This window comes from Myotis yumanensis, unplaced genomic scaffold, assembly GCF_028538775.1.
Source record: "Myotis yumanensis isolate MYYU_CA2020_CCGP unplaced genomic scaffold, mMyoYum1.0.hap1 SCAF_6, whole genome shotgun sequence".
NCBI lineage: Eukaryota > Metazoa > Chordata > Mammalia > Chiroptera > Vespertilionidae > Myotis > Myotis yumanensis.
Window position 1 is genome coordinate 3704133 of NW_027223757.1, and position 15524 is coordinate 3719656.

Consider the following 15524-nt stretch of genomic DNA (forward strand, 5'->3'; position numbering starts at 1 on the left):
TCGAAATTCAGCTGGCGGGTGTGAAGGGGTGAGTCGTGGTGGAGAAAGCACAGACAGGAGTGGGGGCCCCTTTCCAGAAGAGAAGGGTGTCTGTGAGGGGGGGCAGAAGGGGAGGGGCTGACCAGGGCTTTCTTCTGTTTGTGTTCAGGTAGGAGCACTGTGAGCCTGTGTCTGCATGGCTCCCACCAGGCCAGCAGGTCGGGCCTGGGGCCGCAGCAGGAGCAGAACGTCCCTGGGCTCCGCTCCCGCTCCCTCCGCTTCCGGGGTGCCTCCAGGTGCAGCGTGAGGGTGCTGGGAGGCTGAGGCCTGGGGGGTGGCCCGGCAGCCAGCGAGCGCCTCCCTGCGAGCTGACATCTAACCCGAAGCCTGAAGGAAGAGGGGAGGGGAGCCGAGACTGAGGGTCCTCCCAGGAAAAGGAGCGTTGACGTTGAGAGCCCAGGAGTAGGAGTGTACTTGGCATTTTCAAAGAATCACAAGAAGACAGGAGCAGTGAGAGGAGGGAGCCACGCGAACCCTGGGGAAGGTGGAGGCGCGGAGATTAGACGGGGGCTGGGTGGTGTAGACCCTTGCGGTCCACTGTCAGGACTCAGTTTTTTCACTTTCTAAAACCCCACCAATGTGGTTGCTAACCCAGGAGAAGTAAGATTGTTGTCTGGGAGGCGGTCGGACAGGAAATTCTGGAAGAGGCGGGAGGAGGTTCAAGGGCCCTGATGGGGGACCAGCCAGGTGGAACCGTGACTCTGCAGGAGCCCAGACCTTCTGCTGGGAGAGGCCTCCGCTTGCTCAGGAGCCTGGTGTGGGGCGGAGGCGACCGGGCAGAAGGCGCGAGGGGAGAGCACTGGGCAGCAGAATCAAGGAGCCCAGGGAGAGTGATGGACCAGGGACACCGAGATCTGCCTGCACGGGGACAGGGGTGGCGCAGCAGAGAGAGACGCAGGGGACCCCACGGGAGGGGCAAGAGGCCTCGGGGTGCAGAAACCCAGGGCAGATGGAGGGAGAAAGTGGGTGATGGGAGGCAGGAGGTCCTGGTCAGACAAGTGGTGGGTGTGTGGGGTTTGCTTTCGGAAGCAGCGGGGCTGGAGTTGCAGTGAGGCTCGGAGCGCAGCTCGGAGAGGAGAGAAGCTGAGGGCCAGTGGAGCTGACGCAGAGACGGGGGCGAGCAGGGCTGGTGGAGATAAGGAGTGAGAACAGCTGCCATGGCAAGACCGGGTGATAATGACCAATGACCGTGGCTGTGGACTGACGCCTGGGAGCCATATTTCAAAGAACGTGAAGAATGTGGGGCCCGAAGGCCAGCGATGACAGCCACAGAGACGGCAGGGTGGTGGGCAGGACCACAGGGCTCTCCAGGGAACTGGGTGCAGCCAGTCCCAGAGCTGAGTGGCTGGGCTTGCCCCTCCCCTGCTGACCTGTCCTTGACCTGTCCTTGGCTGCCCTCAGGCCGGTCCTCGGCCTGGAGCCCCCTCCCCCTTTGACCTTTTAAATCCTACTTCAAGCAACCAAAGGGCACCTCCATGAAACACCCCTTTTTTACCACGAGATGAGATGCGGTTTCACCTCCCTCTTGACGGCCACGCAGCTTTGTTTATAAGAGTCTCGGACGTGGATTTGCGTGCAGCTAGAGCGGTCGGTGCCTGTGTGGTCCTCCCCTCCTGCCCGGGCCCGCCTGCTCCCCTTGGCCTGTTCACATCCTGGCGCTGGGCAGGGGAGGCCTCCATGAATATTTTAGCACGAATACTACAGACCCTTCCCCTCGTCAAGGACAGGCACTAACCCCCAAAGCCCTCCACCCCAGCCAGGCCCAGGGAATTCTCAGGACTGGCGCCCCCTACCCTACCTCGACTTAGACACATTGCCTACGTTCCCATAAACCATCTGGTCTCCTCTTCACCCATGCAAATTCACGTGTCTTCCTGTTTTAGTTTCACCTTACACTTTATGTTGTGGGTGCCTTTGGGTGAAGTAAGAGGGGAATGTGTCCTTACAGCCCTGCCAAACCCCGAATCCTACTTCTCTGCAAATCATGACTCTGTCAACGGTTAGAGGAATTTTAATATTCACGAACGCGTTCCATTTTCCCACTGGGTCTGCAGAAGGGCAGTTCCTGGGGGCTTCCCATGAGCCCGTCGAATCTTCCTCGGGTGAACACTCCTTGCTTCTATGGGTCTTTCCTTCCTCCGAGATGAGCTGAGGCCGGCCCCTCCTCCCTGACCGCGGTGGTGGGCACCTGGGAGGGGACATGAACAGGGGACAGCCGCCGAGCCGCACTCTCTTCCTGCCCAAGGAGATGTTCTGTTTTCCATCAGAAACAAGACCATCCGAAATGTTACTGCTCCGCGCCCATCTGGGCTCCCAAAAGCAAGCTGCCTCGAGTCTGAATCAGATGTCACCCCCTGAAAAGCCGCCTGCTCCAGGCAGGGGGTGGGGGTCTGGCATGTCACCACCGGCGGAGCTGCCCCCACGCGTCCAGGGGACCTTTTCTTTCGAAAGGAAGAGGATGGAGACGTGACAGGCGGCGACAGAGAACCATCTCCTCACGGCTTCTCTGACCCTTTGGAGACAAAGTTAAAACAAACAGGAATGGGCGTGGACGCATTCCTCCCCACAGAGCCGCAGGAGCATTGCCATTGTCACGGGCGCCCGCCCGGAGGGGACAGCAGGAAAGTGACATAGTGATGTGGTCAGTCTACAGGCCAGGACGGGGTATCCCAGCTGAAACCTGGGACATGCGGCTCAGGACACAGACAGGAACCGCGGCAGGCGAGCAGGGGAACACTCAGACGCCGAGGGGTCCTGCAGTGCCCTCCGAGACGTGGCCACACGGTCAGCAGCCCCTGCCGCCCCTCCTTCCAGGGATGACACAGACATGTGCACCTGCTGCTGGGAGAACTCTGCGGCTGTAAATAAATAACCCCTCCTCCTGGGGGAGCAGCTCCGGGAGCCCAGTCCCCTCCGTGACTCAGGAGCTAAGTTCCGATCGTGAAGATTCACGTCAAGCAAAGCAGGTTACAACAGCCTGCATGGCACCCAGCATTCTCACGGGGGAGGGTGCCACGAGCAACCCCTCAAACGGTGGCCGAAAGGGTTTTTTTTGTTGTTTTTTTATCCTCATCAGAGGACATTTTTCCATTATTATTAGAGAGAGTGGAAGGGAGGGGGAAAGGCAGAGAGAGAGAAACATTGATGTGAGAGAGACACATCCATTGGTTGCCCCCTGGTCAGGCCCGGGGCCGGAGATCAAGCCTGCAACCGAGGTATGTGCCCTGGACCAGAATCAAACCCGGGACCCGCCAGTCCACGGGCCGATGCCCCATCCACTGAACCAAACCGGCCAGGGCTGGCCAGCAGTTTTGTTCGTGACCTGAAATGCTGCCGTAACGCATGGCGGCGTGGGTCCTGTGACCGACACCTGGGGGCATTGTCGATAGCAATCCTGCGCCCTGGGAAGCTCTCACACCGCCGCCGGCAGGAAGAAGACCTTCGTGAATCTACACTCAACATCTGAAAACATGTTACAGTACTGGTACATGATAGAGCCACGCGTGTGCTGCACAGAACAGAGGCGTGAGTGTCTTCTTCCCCTGAAAGCGGTGAGGGGAGGCTGACATTTATGAGCATGACCGTGAGCAGAGGCTTTGCACACCAGTCTCCCCATCTCTTCCTCTCCACAGCCCGGGGATACGGACGGTCACAGTCAAACATTTTATACCTGAGGCCGCAGGGCTGAGAGGGTAAGTCAGTGCTGAGGTCACACGGGCAGCAAATGACAGACTCCACCTCACTCCAAAACCCAGTTCTCCCCGCTCCGCCGCTCCATCCCCTCAAGTGCCAGCAAATCCTATGTTACCTTTTCCTGCACCCACCTGCACACCCCTGCACACCCCTGCACACCCCATACACACACCTACACACACCTGCACCCCCACACACACACCTCCACACACCTTCACACCCCTGCACACCCCTACACACACCTGCATACCCCTGCACACTCCTGTGCACTCCTGCACACCCCTGCACACCCCTACACACACCTGCACACCCCTGCACACCCCTACATACCCCTGCACACCCCTACACACCCCTGCACACACCTGCACACCCCTGCACACCCCTACACACCCCTGCACACACCTGCACACCCCTACACACCCCTGCACACACCTCCACACCCCTGCACACCCCTGCACACCCCTACACACCCCTACACACCCCTGCACACACCTCCACACCCCTGCACACCCCTACACACCCCTGCACACCCCTGCACACCCCTACACACCCCTGCACACACCTCCACACCCCTGCACACCCCTGCACACCCCTACACACACCTGCACACCCCTGCACACTCCTGTGCACTCCTGCACACCCCTGCACACCCCTACACACACCTGCACACCCCTGCACACCCCTACACACACCTGCACACCCCTGCACACCTCCTGCTGGAGTAACCTGCGTGGTTCTTGGGAAGAGAGGAGGAGGAACCGAAAGAGGGATTTTGATGGGGACGGAAGTGACTGAGGTTCGTGTGTAGGCGTTTCCAGAAGACACAGTCCAAGAGAACAGTCTCACGGTCAATTAGCATCTTGTGCCCGGGGGCGGGGTGTCTTCCGTATCATAGTCAGGAGCTACTTCCGTCGCACATCGAGCACAGAGACACACACCCTGCCCCCACCGCTTGGGCTCAGACGACTGTCTCGGTGGTGCTGAGATTGCCGCTGTCTCCCTGGCGCCTGGACTGCGTTTCGTCCTTGAAAGCCCTGGTCAGGACCACCTTTAAGGACTCCTTGAACCGCTTCTTCCGGCTACTGCCCACGAAGAAGTAAATGAAAGGGTTGGCGCTGCTGTTGATGGTGGAGAAGAGGAGGGAGACGTCGTGGAGGCTCCCGAACGTGGACCAGTACTCGTAGAACAGCAGGTAGAGGACTCTCATGGGCATGGCGAAGGTGAGGAAGATGGCGATGGTGACCGCGATGACCAGGTACAGCTTGGAGGAGTGGGACGCCCAGGTGTTCCTGCGGATCTTGACCACCAGGACGGCGCTGGACAGCACCATGAGGGGCGTGAAGACCAGGAAGCTCAGGATGGCGATGAAGATGATGACCGCCCTGCAGTGGCTTTGGGAGTAGCTCTGCCTCTCGCTGTCGATGCACAGGGCGTATTCCATGGCCGTCACCAGGCAGGACAGTGCCCACAGGAGCGCGCAGACGAGCGCCGACTGGTGCTTGGGGCGATGGCATCGGTACCAGATGGGGTACAGGACGGACAGGCACCGCTCCACGCTGATGGCCGTCAGCAGATAGAGGCCCGTGTTGTAGCCAAACAGGAACGTCACGGACAAGGTGACGATGGTGTAGTAGTAGCCCGACAAGAGCTCGTAACCTAAGGCGTAGTCGACGGTCAGGATGAAGATGCAGAACAGCAGGGAGATGTCCGCGATGGACAGGTGGGTGATGTAGACTGTGAAGGGGTTCCTTCGCATCCGGAAGCAGAGGAACCAGAGGAGAACCCCGTTTTCCACGAAGCCCAGCGGGGAGATGCTCATAATGACCCAGAGCACGGCGGGCAGTTCCTCCCGCACGGCCCTGGCGGAGGCGTTCCTGCCCGTCGAGGTCGAGGCATTCGTGGGGCCCTCGACAGCAAATGAGGTCACGTTGGACTCACCCATGGGGAGGCCTCACGGGGGGGCTCTTCCGGGAATTTTCTGTAAATAAGTTTAAAAAAAAGAAAAATAAAGGAAACTGATGCGTTGGGGTGAAAGGGAGAATTTCAGCACGGATCGGAGCCTTCGTGCTATAATCATACATATAACCTTCATACAAAACGTGTTGAATAGATGGTACAACTCTGTTTCTAAGGGTGATAAAATTAGACATTTCACCAGGAGGGAGAACTGATTTAGTAACTGTTTTCGAGCCCCCAATAGCCTTTACTTCTGCCTTGTTATGTGCTTGTGGCTCAGCGACAAAGGGCGCCGGCAAGCCAGAGGATGGGGCGCCTGGTGTCCACTTCCAGTCTGGCCCAAGCCTTCCAAATGGCGTTTGGAAAATTGTGTCATCTCCTGTGGCCCCATCTCCTGGCCTGGGGAACCAAGTCAATCGCATTAAAATTCGATGACAGCACACATGTTAGAGCAGTGTTGTTGTTGCCATTGTTTGAAGGCATGAAGTGCCACAAGCCATAGGCCAATGAGAGGAAACAGCTCGCTGAGTGATGGTCAGTAGTGCACCAATATGTTTAAGGTGCGAACAGTTAGAAGGCACCTGTTCATGCGGTCTCAGTTCTGTGATATAGGGGAGCACCGACTCAGGCGAGGGGAGCTGTTGCAAACCAACACTGCAGGGGTCAGGGCCCGAGGGCTCCCGGGGGTCCTCACTGCGGAGCCAGCCAGGCGCGAGTCCAGGTCCCCACTTCTCCCCGAGAGCTGATCTCATTGGACCACTGGTCTCATCGGACCCCTCACTGCACAGACCGTCAAATGGAGCCAGAGAGCCCTAACTGGTTTGGCTCAGTGGATAGAGCGTCAGCCTGCGGACTCAAAGGTCCCAGGTTCGATTCCAGTCAAGGGCATGTACCTTGGTTGCGGGCACATCCCCAGTAGGAGGTGTGCAGGAGGCAGCTGATCGATGTTTCTCTCTCATCGATGTTTCTGGCTCTCTATCCTTCTCCCTTCCTCTCTGTAAATAATCAATAAAATATATTAAAAAAAAAAAAAATGGAGCCAGAGAGCGTGTGAGAGAGGCCAGCATCCAGGACGAATGCGAGGAAGCCGCGTCGCTGGGACTCCTCGCTCCCAAGCCCTCACATTCTGTCCGGGTCCCGTTCTATTTTAAGAGCTTACCTTTTATAGCCTCTCTGTTACATGCTTTCCAATCTAGCTTCTGACGCTTCCTACTTAAGGGAGGGGGCATCATAGCCCCGATGTTATAGGGCCGTGGTCGGCAAACTGCGGCTCGCGAGCCACATGCGGCTCTTTGGCCCCTGGAGTGTGGCTCTTCCACAAAATACCACGTGCGGGCGCTCACGTACAGTGCGATTGAAACTTCGTGGCCCATGTGCAGAAGTTGGTATTTTGTGGAAGAGCCACACTCCAGGGGCCAAAGAGCCGCATGTGGCTCGCGAGCCGCAGTTTGCCGACCACTGTAATATAGGGGATTTCCCCAGCCAAAGACTTGTTTAATTTCTTTTTTTTTTTTACTATATTTTTATTGATTTCAGAGAGGAAGGGAGAGGGAGAGAGAGAGAAACATCAACGATGAGAGAGAATCAGTGATCGGCCGCCTCCTGCACGCTCCACACTGGGGATCGAGCCCACAGCCCGGGCATGTGCCCTGTCTGGGAATCGAACCGTGACCTCCTGGTTCATAGGTTGACGCTCAACCACTGAGCCATGCTGGCCGGGCACTCTCTCTCATCATTGATATTTCTCTCTCTCTCTCTCTCTCTCCCCCCGCCTCCTTTCTTCTCTGAAATCAGTAAAAATATAAGAATAAAGCGCTGGGTGTGAGAAGAGCCAGAGATGGAAAACACTTCACCAGTCGTCTCGTGGAAATGCCAAGCTGAGATACCGCACCAGCTCGCAGGCAAAGCAAGCACGGTGGTTTCTATGGGAGTGTAAGGATGTGAGCTTTGCGGAGCCCGAGTCTTGGCCAGCGTAGTGAAAAAGGCTGCTTGCTTTGACCTCTCACAAAAGTCAGAGGGACAGATGGGCCGTGGAGCTGATAGCAAAGCAAGGAGAGTGAAAGCAGGCAGGGATGGGGGAGGGGGTGGGGTTCCAGCTTTGCTGAGGTATAAAGCTTTATGCTGCTGAGTTTTCTTTTAGGGATCTAAGAAGCAGACATCTCTCTCTATGTTCCCATGCAGTTGGCCACCGTCTACGCATGGTCCTGGACTCCCAGTCCAACACATCACTCTAGGAAGAAGGAAGGAAGGATGGGAGGGAGGGAGGAGAGGAGGGAGGGTGGGAAGAAGGAAGGAAGGAAAGAAGAAATGAAGGGAGGAAAAAAAGAGAAAAGCCAACAACACTAAGTAAGGTTCCAGGTGGGCCATCTGAAACCGTCTTGTTCCTAGGCAACCAGAAAGAGAGACCTGACTAGGCTGGACCTCCAGGTGCACAGCTCCAGGGAAAGGGCAAATCCTCATGTTTGTGTGTGTGCGTGTGTGCGTGCGTGCTTGTGTGTGTGTGTGTGTGTGTGTGTGTGTAACTGAGCAAACAGAAACCCATGTGTGAGATGGAATTTCCATGGCAGGTAAGGGACCTGCCGGGAATGTGCAGGCAGGAACATCTGTCTGGTGTTGAACACCTCGCTCCCATCTTCCTTGCACTTGAGCCACCTGCATGGAGAAGTAGGGGCTTCCGCTCCCTTTCCCCCTCACAGCGCTCAGCTCACAGGCGGCTGTGATTTTGTCCCCGGGGGACGCTTGGTGCTGCTGGGGATTTGGGTTGTCACAACTGAGAAGAGGGGGCTACTGGCATCTAGTGGGGCAGGGGCCGGGGGCTGCCATGCACGGAATGGCCCCCACAAAAAGAGTGTCCGGGCAAGGCACTACCTACAGAGCCTCCGACAGCATCCTGCGCCTCCCCAACTCCCCCGCCCCCTGCCTGGGAAGTATTGCCAAGATACTCACACCAACGACCAAGACTGAGCAGATGCCTTTTCATGGCCCCGGCCCCCCGAGGGCGGCCCCCCGACTGTATAAGCCACAGAGGCTAGTGCCAACGCGGTGCCCACCACGGAGAGGAACGGAAGACAAGCCAGCTTGCCTCCCGCCGTGCCCCACTGCTTCTAAGCCAGTGGCTTCCCCAGAAAAATCAAAAAGTCCTTGCCAGCCCCAGCTTCCGTATTTATGCACGGATCCGAGTCAAAAAAAAGAAAAAGCTAACACAGAAGTTTCTACCCTGAAGTTGGAAAACTCTGTTTGGGGACAGTGAGCCCAGCAAAGAAGCACAAGTTTCCAAAACAAGGGCCGGAGGAGACCAAGGTCTCTGCCAACACACACAGACGCTAACGCGCCGGCCACGGCTCTTGGAAGAGCGAGGCTCTTACTCCGGGGGTCAGGGCCGCTGAACAACGGAAAAGTGGGGTTCGACTCACTAGCTCCATGGGCTCAGGGAGGTCAGAGGCGGCAGCCGGGGGGCTGTCCCTGGGCATCCCGGGGCACCCCTGCCCCGCCAGCCTGCAGGGTCTCCGGTCCCAGCATCTTCTCCAAGGACGGCTGCAGCCTCCCTTCGCTGAAGCATCAGAGCCGCTCCCGGCGGCTGAGATGTGCCAGGCAGATGGTCCCACGCGTACCAGCAGGAGCCGCGTTCAAATACACGCAATTGAAAGTCTTCATGCTGATCCAGAGCGGGAGCAAGCCGGCGATCACGGGAGGTGGTTGACCCCCTCGAACCACCAGGGCCAGACGGGGCCAAGGAGAGAGATGAGCCAGAGACAAGCCCTAGGGAAGGGCAGAGTCACAAAAGATCAGATTCCTGGCTCAGCCTGTGACTAGCCCTGGGATCCCTGCCAGGCTCTTTAAGCCTCAGTTTTGCCACCTGCAAAATGGAGCTAATCCTATTTACTACAGAAAGCAGCTGTGATTAAATGAGATGTATGTACACACCTGCACTGCGAGGGACACGCTGCTCAATAATTAAGCATTCGTTCCCTTTCTACAACCCATTTTCAGAGTTGTGGGTGTAAATACGAAGCAACGGAGGAGAGAGAAAGCCTGGGAGTGGGCTCCGAGGGGGAGGGACAGGGTGGGCAGCACCCGGGTGGCACGTCAGCCTGGCTGGGGGCCGTCCTGGGGGCTGCCTCTGGGAGCCGCAGCCTCTCACCCACGCCGTCCAGCTGCTCTCCCCCTGACCTGTCCCCCTTCTCCACAGGCCCCCAGCAGGAGAACCGGGATGTGTGACGGCTGAGCCGGCGGAGAGAGCCACCCGCCCTCATCCACGGCAGCACGTCCTCTTCTGCGAAAGCCTCCCTCACTGTGTCAAGGAGCGCCCGGCCCCTGGGACCCGTCAGATCCAAACAGGGTGAGAAGGCAACTTCGGATTCTGTGGGAAAGAGACTTGGGAACCCGAACATGCAGCTTTCCTCGGGCTGTTTCCTAAGCAGCGAGCCCCAGGGCCAGCAGACCGGGCCTGCGGGAGGAGGAGGGGAGGCAGGGCGTCCCCTAAAGGCCTCCCACAGGCAAGACAAGGTGAGAGTCGGGCACCTGCCCAACAGGCAGGGGCTAAGCAGCCAACCAAGAGGTCAGGTGGCCTCCGTCGGGGAAATGCAAAAGTGGTCGGTCGTTACCTGGTTCGGATGCTCCGAGGGAGGGAGAGGGAGCGGCCAGCTCCTGAGGGTTACGGCTCCCGGGAGAGAGTCAGACACGGAGCCGGAAGCCGGGACCATCTGCACACTGCAGGGCGGAGGGGAAGGAGCACGCGTGGCAAGGGGACCAGACACGCAGAAGGAAGGGTGACGAGGGAGAGGGAACGGGCTGGCAGACGGTTCCAAAGTCAGGCGGAGGGGGAGCCCCGAGGGACAGAGGAATGGAGGAGACGGGTGGGTGGCAGGCCTGCCGGGCTCCTCCGCTCACACGGGCTGCTTCTCCGCAGCCCAGGGACCGTCCAGATATTGTGAATGTTTCGCCCTGTCCTTCCGGGGGCCGTGACACCCTGAGCGGAGTGGCCGACGGGAAGCAAGACGCCAACGTCACTGTTTAAGTCAACAGGACCCGGGGCCTCACCGGTTTGCTTTTCCCAGCTCCGACCAGAACACAGAAGCCCGTGCGTCTGGCGGAGAACAAGCTGCCCTATTGGGAAACTGATAACGGCCCCCCCGCCCAGGTGAACGAGGAAGGAGCAGCGGGAGCCGGCGTGGCAGGTGGTGGGTGGTAGGGGCGTGCAGCCAGGTGGGTGGCGGTGAGGGTGAGTCGGGGCGCTCGCTCGGAAGGGACAGGCTCTCTTCCTCCAGAGAGAGCGGGTGGTAGGAGGCACCAATTGTTTTTCGACAAATTGGCACCAACTAACAAAAGCAGAAATTACTGCAGATGGAGCTGGAGCTTCATTTGTGGTCGATGATGATTTGCATTTAGAGAAAATACAGTAACTCCCTGTGAAAGTAAACCGCTTGCATTAAGCCACAAATAGGTTGTCTATTTCTGCGCCGGGCTTGTCTGTGAGCAGTGCCCTCCTTCGGGGAGGTGAGGAGGGTTGTGGGGGGAGGCACAGAGCCCGCGGAGCCTGGGGAAGTGATGTCTGTGAGCCCAAAGTCCAGTGTGGAAGGAAGCTCTAGCTTCACCTCCACAAGTCAAGTCACCCCTTTGCAGTTTCCGAGAGAAGCAGCATCCCTCTTCCTCCCCTCAAACAACAGGTGCACAGGGAGGAGGCCTGGGGAAGGACCTTACAGGGCAAGGAAGAAGGAAGTTTAGTAACCCAGAGGCCATGGCATGGGCTCATAAGTAGTACAGTCCATAGTGATGGAGCCCAACGTGATGGAGCCCACAGTGATGGAGCCCATAGTGGTAGAACCCATAGTGATGGAGCCCATCGTAGTGGAGCCCACAGTGGTAGAACCCATAGTGATGGAGCCCATAGTGGTAGAACCCATAGTGATGGAGCCCACAGTGGTGGAGCCCACAGTGGTAGAACCCATAGTGATGGAGCCCATAGTGGTGGAGCCCACAGTGGTAGAACCCACAGTGATGGAGCCCATAGTGGTAGAACCCATAGTGATGGAGCTCATAGTGATGGGCCCATAGTGGTGGAGCCCATAGTGGTAGAACCCATAGCGATGGAGCCCATAGCGGTGGAGCCCATAGTGATGGGGCCCATAGCGGTGGAGCCCATAGTGATGGGGCCCATAGCGATGGAGCCCACCGTGATGGAGCCCACAGTGATGGAGTCCACAGTGATGGAGCCCATAGTGATGGAGCCCACCGTGATGGAGCCCACAGTGATGGAGCCCATAGTGGTAGAACCCATAGTGGTGGAGCCCATAGCAGTGGAGCCCATAGTGGTGGAGCCCATAGCGGTGGAGCCCATAGTGGTGGAGCCCATAGCGGTGGAGCCCATAGTGATGGAGCTCATAGCGGTAGAGCCCATAGTGGTGGAGCTCATAGTGGTGGAGCCCATAGTGGTAGAGCCCATAGCGGTGGGGCCCATAGTGGTGGAGCCCATAGTGATGGGGCCCATAGTGATGGAGCCCATAGTGGTGGGGCCCATAGTGGTGAAGCCCATAGTGGTGGGGCCCATAGTGATGGGCCCATAGTGATGGGGGCCATAGTGATGGGCCCATAGTGATGGGGCCCATAGTGGTGGGGCCCATAGTGATGGGGCCCATAGTGATGGGGCCCATAGTGGTGGGGCCCATAGTGGTGGAGCCCACAGTGATGGGGCCCACAGTGATGGAGCCCACAGTGATGGAGCCCACAGTGATGGAGCCCACAGTGATGGGGCCCACAGTGGTGGGGCCCATAGTGGTGGGGCCCATAGTGGTGGGGCCCATAGTGGTGGAGCCCATAGTGATGGGGCCCATAGTGATGGGCCCATAGTGGTGGAGCCCATAGTGATGGGGCCCATAGTGATGGGGCCCATAGTGGTAGAGCCCATAGTGATGGGGCCCATAGTGATGGGGCCCGTAGTGATGGGGCCCATAGTGATGGGGCCCATAGTGATGGAGCCCATAGTGATGGGGCCCATAGTGATGGAGCCCATAGTGGTGGAGCCCATAGTGATGGGGCCCATAGTGGTGGGGCCCATAGTGATGGAGCCCATAGTGGTGGGGCCCATAGTGGTAGAGCCCATAGTGATGGGGCCCATAGTGATGGGGCCCATAGTGATGGAGCCCATAGTGATGGGGCCCATAGTGGTGGAGCCCATAGTGGTGGGGCCCATAGTGATGGAGCCCATAGTGATGGGGCCCATAGTGGTAGAGCCCATAGCAGTGGAGCCCATAGCGGTGGAGCCCATAGCGGTAGAGCCCATAGTGATGGAGCCCATAGTGATGGAGCCCATAGTGGTGGAGCCCATTAGTAGACTCACAAGTGGTAAAGTTTTTTCTTCCATCAAAATCTCTCTTGGGTTCCTAGTGAATTCCAGTCACAGCCTAGAATGCATTCCTAATCTTGAAGGGATTCTGCTTTCTCTACCATAGATGCTGAGCCTAAGGTTATGGGGAGAAAGCCACTGAGTGGTCCATAGAGCCCAGCCTGACCCTTGGTGTTAGAAAGTGAGAGTTAGAATAGCAAGGGGCTGGGCCACACCTACGAGAGATCAGCCTGGCCATGGGTGAGGCAGGTTGGGCCCATTTTCACAGCAAGCTGACAGGCTCCAGGTTCAGGACTGAGAAACAACAGGTTCCCACACAGGCAGACAACGGAGTGAGTACACAATGCCTTGATTCACCATTTGGAAGCAGAACAACTTCCGGCGTGCTAGAAATTTGGACTTGCAAATTTGACTGGAGTGATGAGTGATTCTTTAGCTCATCTGTTTGATTGACAGGGTCTCAGAGCAGGGCTGGCCCCGCCCTCTGCCCTCCAGTCCTGCCAGAGACTTCAGAGCTCACTGGTCAGATAAAGTCCGAGATAAAACCCTGAGAACAGAACTCTCCCAGGCTGATCGGAATCCCATCAGCCTTGGGGAGTCTTCTCCAGGCTTCTCATGCCCTGCTCGGTCCTGGGATTGCTTGGGTCTCTCCCCAGTCATGACCTTCACTTTCACTGCACTTTTCTTCAACAACAAATCTTGAAGACAAGTGGCACCCCCCCGCCCCCCCAATGTCCTTCTCCTCCAATGAGACAGGCCCACCTGGTGGGGCAGGAACCACAGCAGGTGGAGGGGGAGCGAGCCCATGAGAAAGTGAAGGGAGCAGACAGACTCCTGGATAAACCCTGGGAAGGGTCCAAGAGAGAGCGGACTGCAGATTAGAGCCAGCTGTGAGAGTCGTCCCCCACCCCCACCCCACCCCACCCAAATTTGGAATCTGTCCGAAAGGAGACTCCTCCCGGCTTTGCAGAGCGATGAGGAGATGTGAAGTGACCCCAAAAGAGGCCAGCAGTCCTCCATCAAAGCCCGCTCTCTGCGCGCGGGGCTGTGGGAGCGTGCGCGTGGCGGTCCTTACAGACACGGGTATTGGCAGGTCCCTTCATTTTAACAAATGCACGTCTCCTTGGGCTCTGAGTCAGCACCCCATCGGCTGCGCAGACACTGGCCCTCAGGTTCCTTCCCTAGACTGCAAGCACGTGTCCTCCTGTGTCCAAATGCCGTGAACACATCGGTTGTGAGAAAGAGTATTCGGAGCGCTGCCTTGGGGCGGGGAGTCTGTCCGCTCCTCCGAGTGTTCTCAGTACCACCCCGGTTCAGCCCGCGCCCTTGGCCAGCAGTGCCGGCCCTTCACAAGCTGAGCTTTCCAAAGCGTCCTTTGGAGAGAGGCATCAGCTCGAGTCAGGGGCTCTAACAAAGACATGAAAGATCAGAGCTGTGTTCCTGGGGGAACTGTCCCCCAGACTAGTACCTACAGAGCCCCTCCCGGCTCCCTGCTCAGAAGTGGGGCCGCCAGGGCGCTCCTGCGAAGGGAAGACCACAATGTGTGCGACGGTCGCTCTTGTTCTCTTTTCCTGCCCGGAAGCCTGAGACACAGATGTAACCCGCCTTTGGACATGGCCTCATGGCTGCTCACTGGGAAGAGGAGGATGTCTGCAATTACAGCGGGGGCGGGGGGCGGGGGGCGGAAGACGGCATAGCGGGGGTACATGGTGATGGAAAGAATAAAATAAAATATTTAAAAAAATGATATTATTAATTTAGTCAAAGGCCATGTATGGGCACCGTTAAACCTGTATTCACTGTCCTTTTTCTGCCAGTGACTGTGGATTTGGGGAAACAATGTTTTTTCACCTCGACATCCTCAAGGAGACTGGAAACAAGGTCATCTCCAAGTGACAGGAACTGACATGCGGGAACCACCATGACCCGCTGATGGCTCCGCCCTCCTGGGCCCCCGGTTCCCGCTCCCTCTGCCCTCCGAGAGCTCCGAGCCCTCACCCTACACCCAGCTGGTGCCTACTTCGGTCTGAGGCGCTCCGAGATGTGTTGGCGGCAACTCGTGGCAGCTCACCTGCCACTGCACTCGGTTCCTGTGTCTCGACTCTTTCTAGAGCAGTGGTTCTCAACCTGTGGGTCGCGACCCCTTTGGGGGTCAAACGACCCTTTCACAGGGGTCCCTAAGACCATCAGAAAACACATATATAATTACATATTGTTTGTGATTAATCACTATGCTTTAATTATGTTCAATTTGTAACAATGAAATTGGGGGTCACCACAACATGAGGAACTGTATTAAAGGGTCGCGGCATTAGGAAGGTTGAGAACCACTGCTCTAGAGAGATAGATGGGCAGCCTGAGTTCCTCCTCCGTCACCCGCATGACAGGTCTTGTGGCATCACTTCCAGAGCCACAGTGGACATGCGGACGCCCACGTCTCCTTTACAAGTTCAGTTAGACGTCCCCAGGTGAGGTCACCTGGGAGGGCTGGTGG

General features: G+C 57.5%; 1 protein-coding gene and 1 long non-coding RNA gene across 4 annotated transcripts; one reads left to right on the plus strand and one right to left on the minus strand.

Moving 5' to 3' along the window:
* Window positions 1-4329: 4329 nt before the first annotated feature.
* On the minus strand, window positions 4330-10365 carry MAS1 (MAS1 proto-oncogene, G protein-coupled receptor). 3 transcript variants are annotated; one of them, XM_070419172.1, is made up of 2 exons: window positions 10293-10365; window positions 4330-5710 (listed from the first exon to the last, which is right to left on the minus strand). In XM_070419172.1, exon 2 carries the CDS (start codon window positions 5672-5674, stop codon window positions 4691-4693), a length of 984 nt encoding a protein of 327 aa, XP_070275273.1. In that variant the 5' UTR covers window positions 5675-5710; window positions 10293-10365; the 3' UTR covers window positions 4330-4690. The 3 variants fall into 3 exon arrangements, 2 of the variants coding, with proteins under 2 accessions (XP_070275273.1, XP_070275272.1); XM_070419171.1 differs by lacking the exon at window positions 10293-10365 and adding an exon at window positions 9102-9335; XR_011471912.1 differs by lacking the exon at window positions 4330-5710 and adding an exon at window positions 9337-9447 and having other exon boundaries at window positions 10293-10317.
* LOC139012995 (uncharacterized) lies at window positions 9314-11102 on the plus strand. The gene is made up of 3 exons (XR_011471913.1): window positions 9314-9380; window positions 9878-10027; window positions 10598-11102. It is a non-coding gene; the product is annotated as an uncharacterized lncRNA (long non-coding RNA).
* The last annotated feature ends 4422 nt before the right edge of the window (window positions 11103-15524 follow it).

Bases quoted from the DNA above. Each gene is read 5' to 3' on its own strand.
- MAS1 (XM_070419172.1), bottom strand. From the start codon at position 5,674: ATGGGTGAGTCCAACGTGACCTCATTTGCTGTCGAGGGCCCCACGAAT.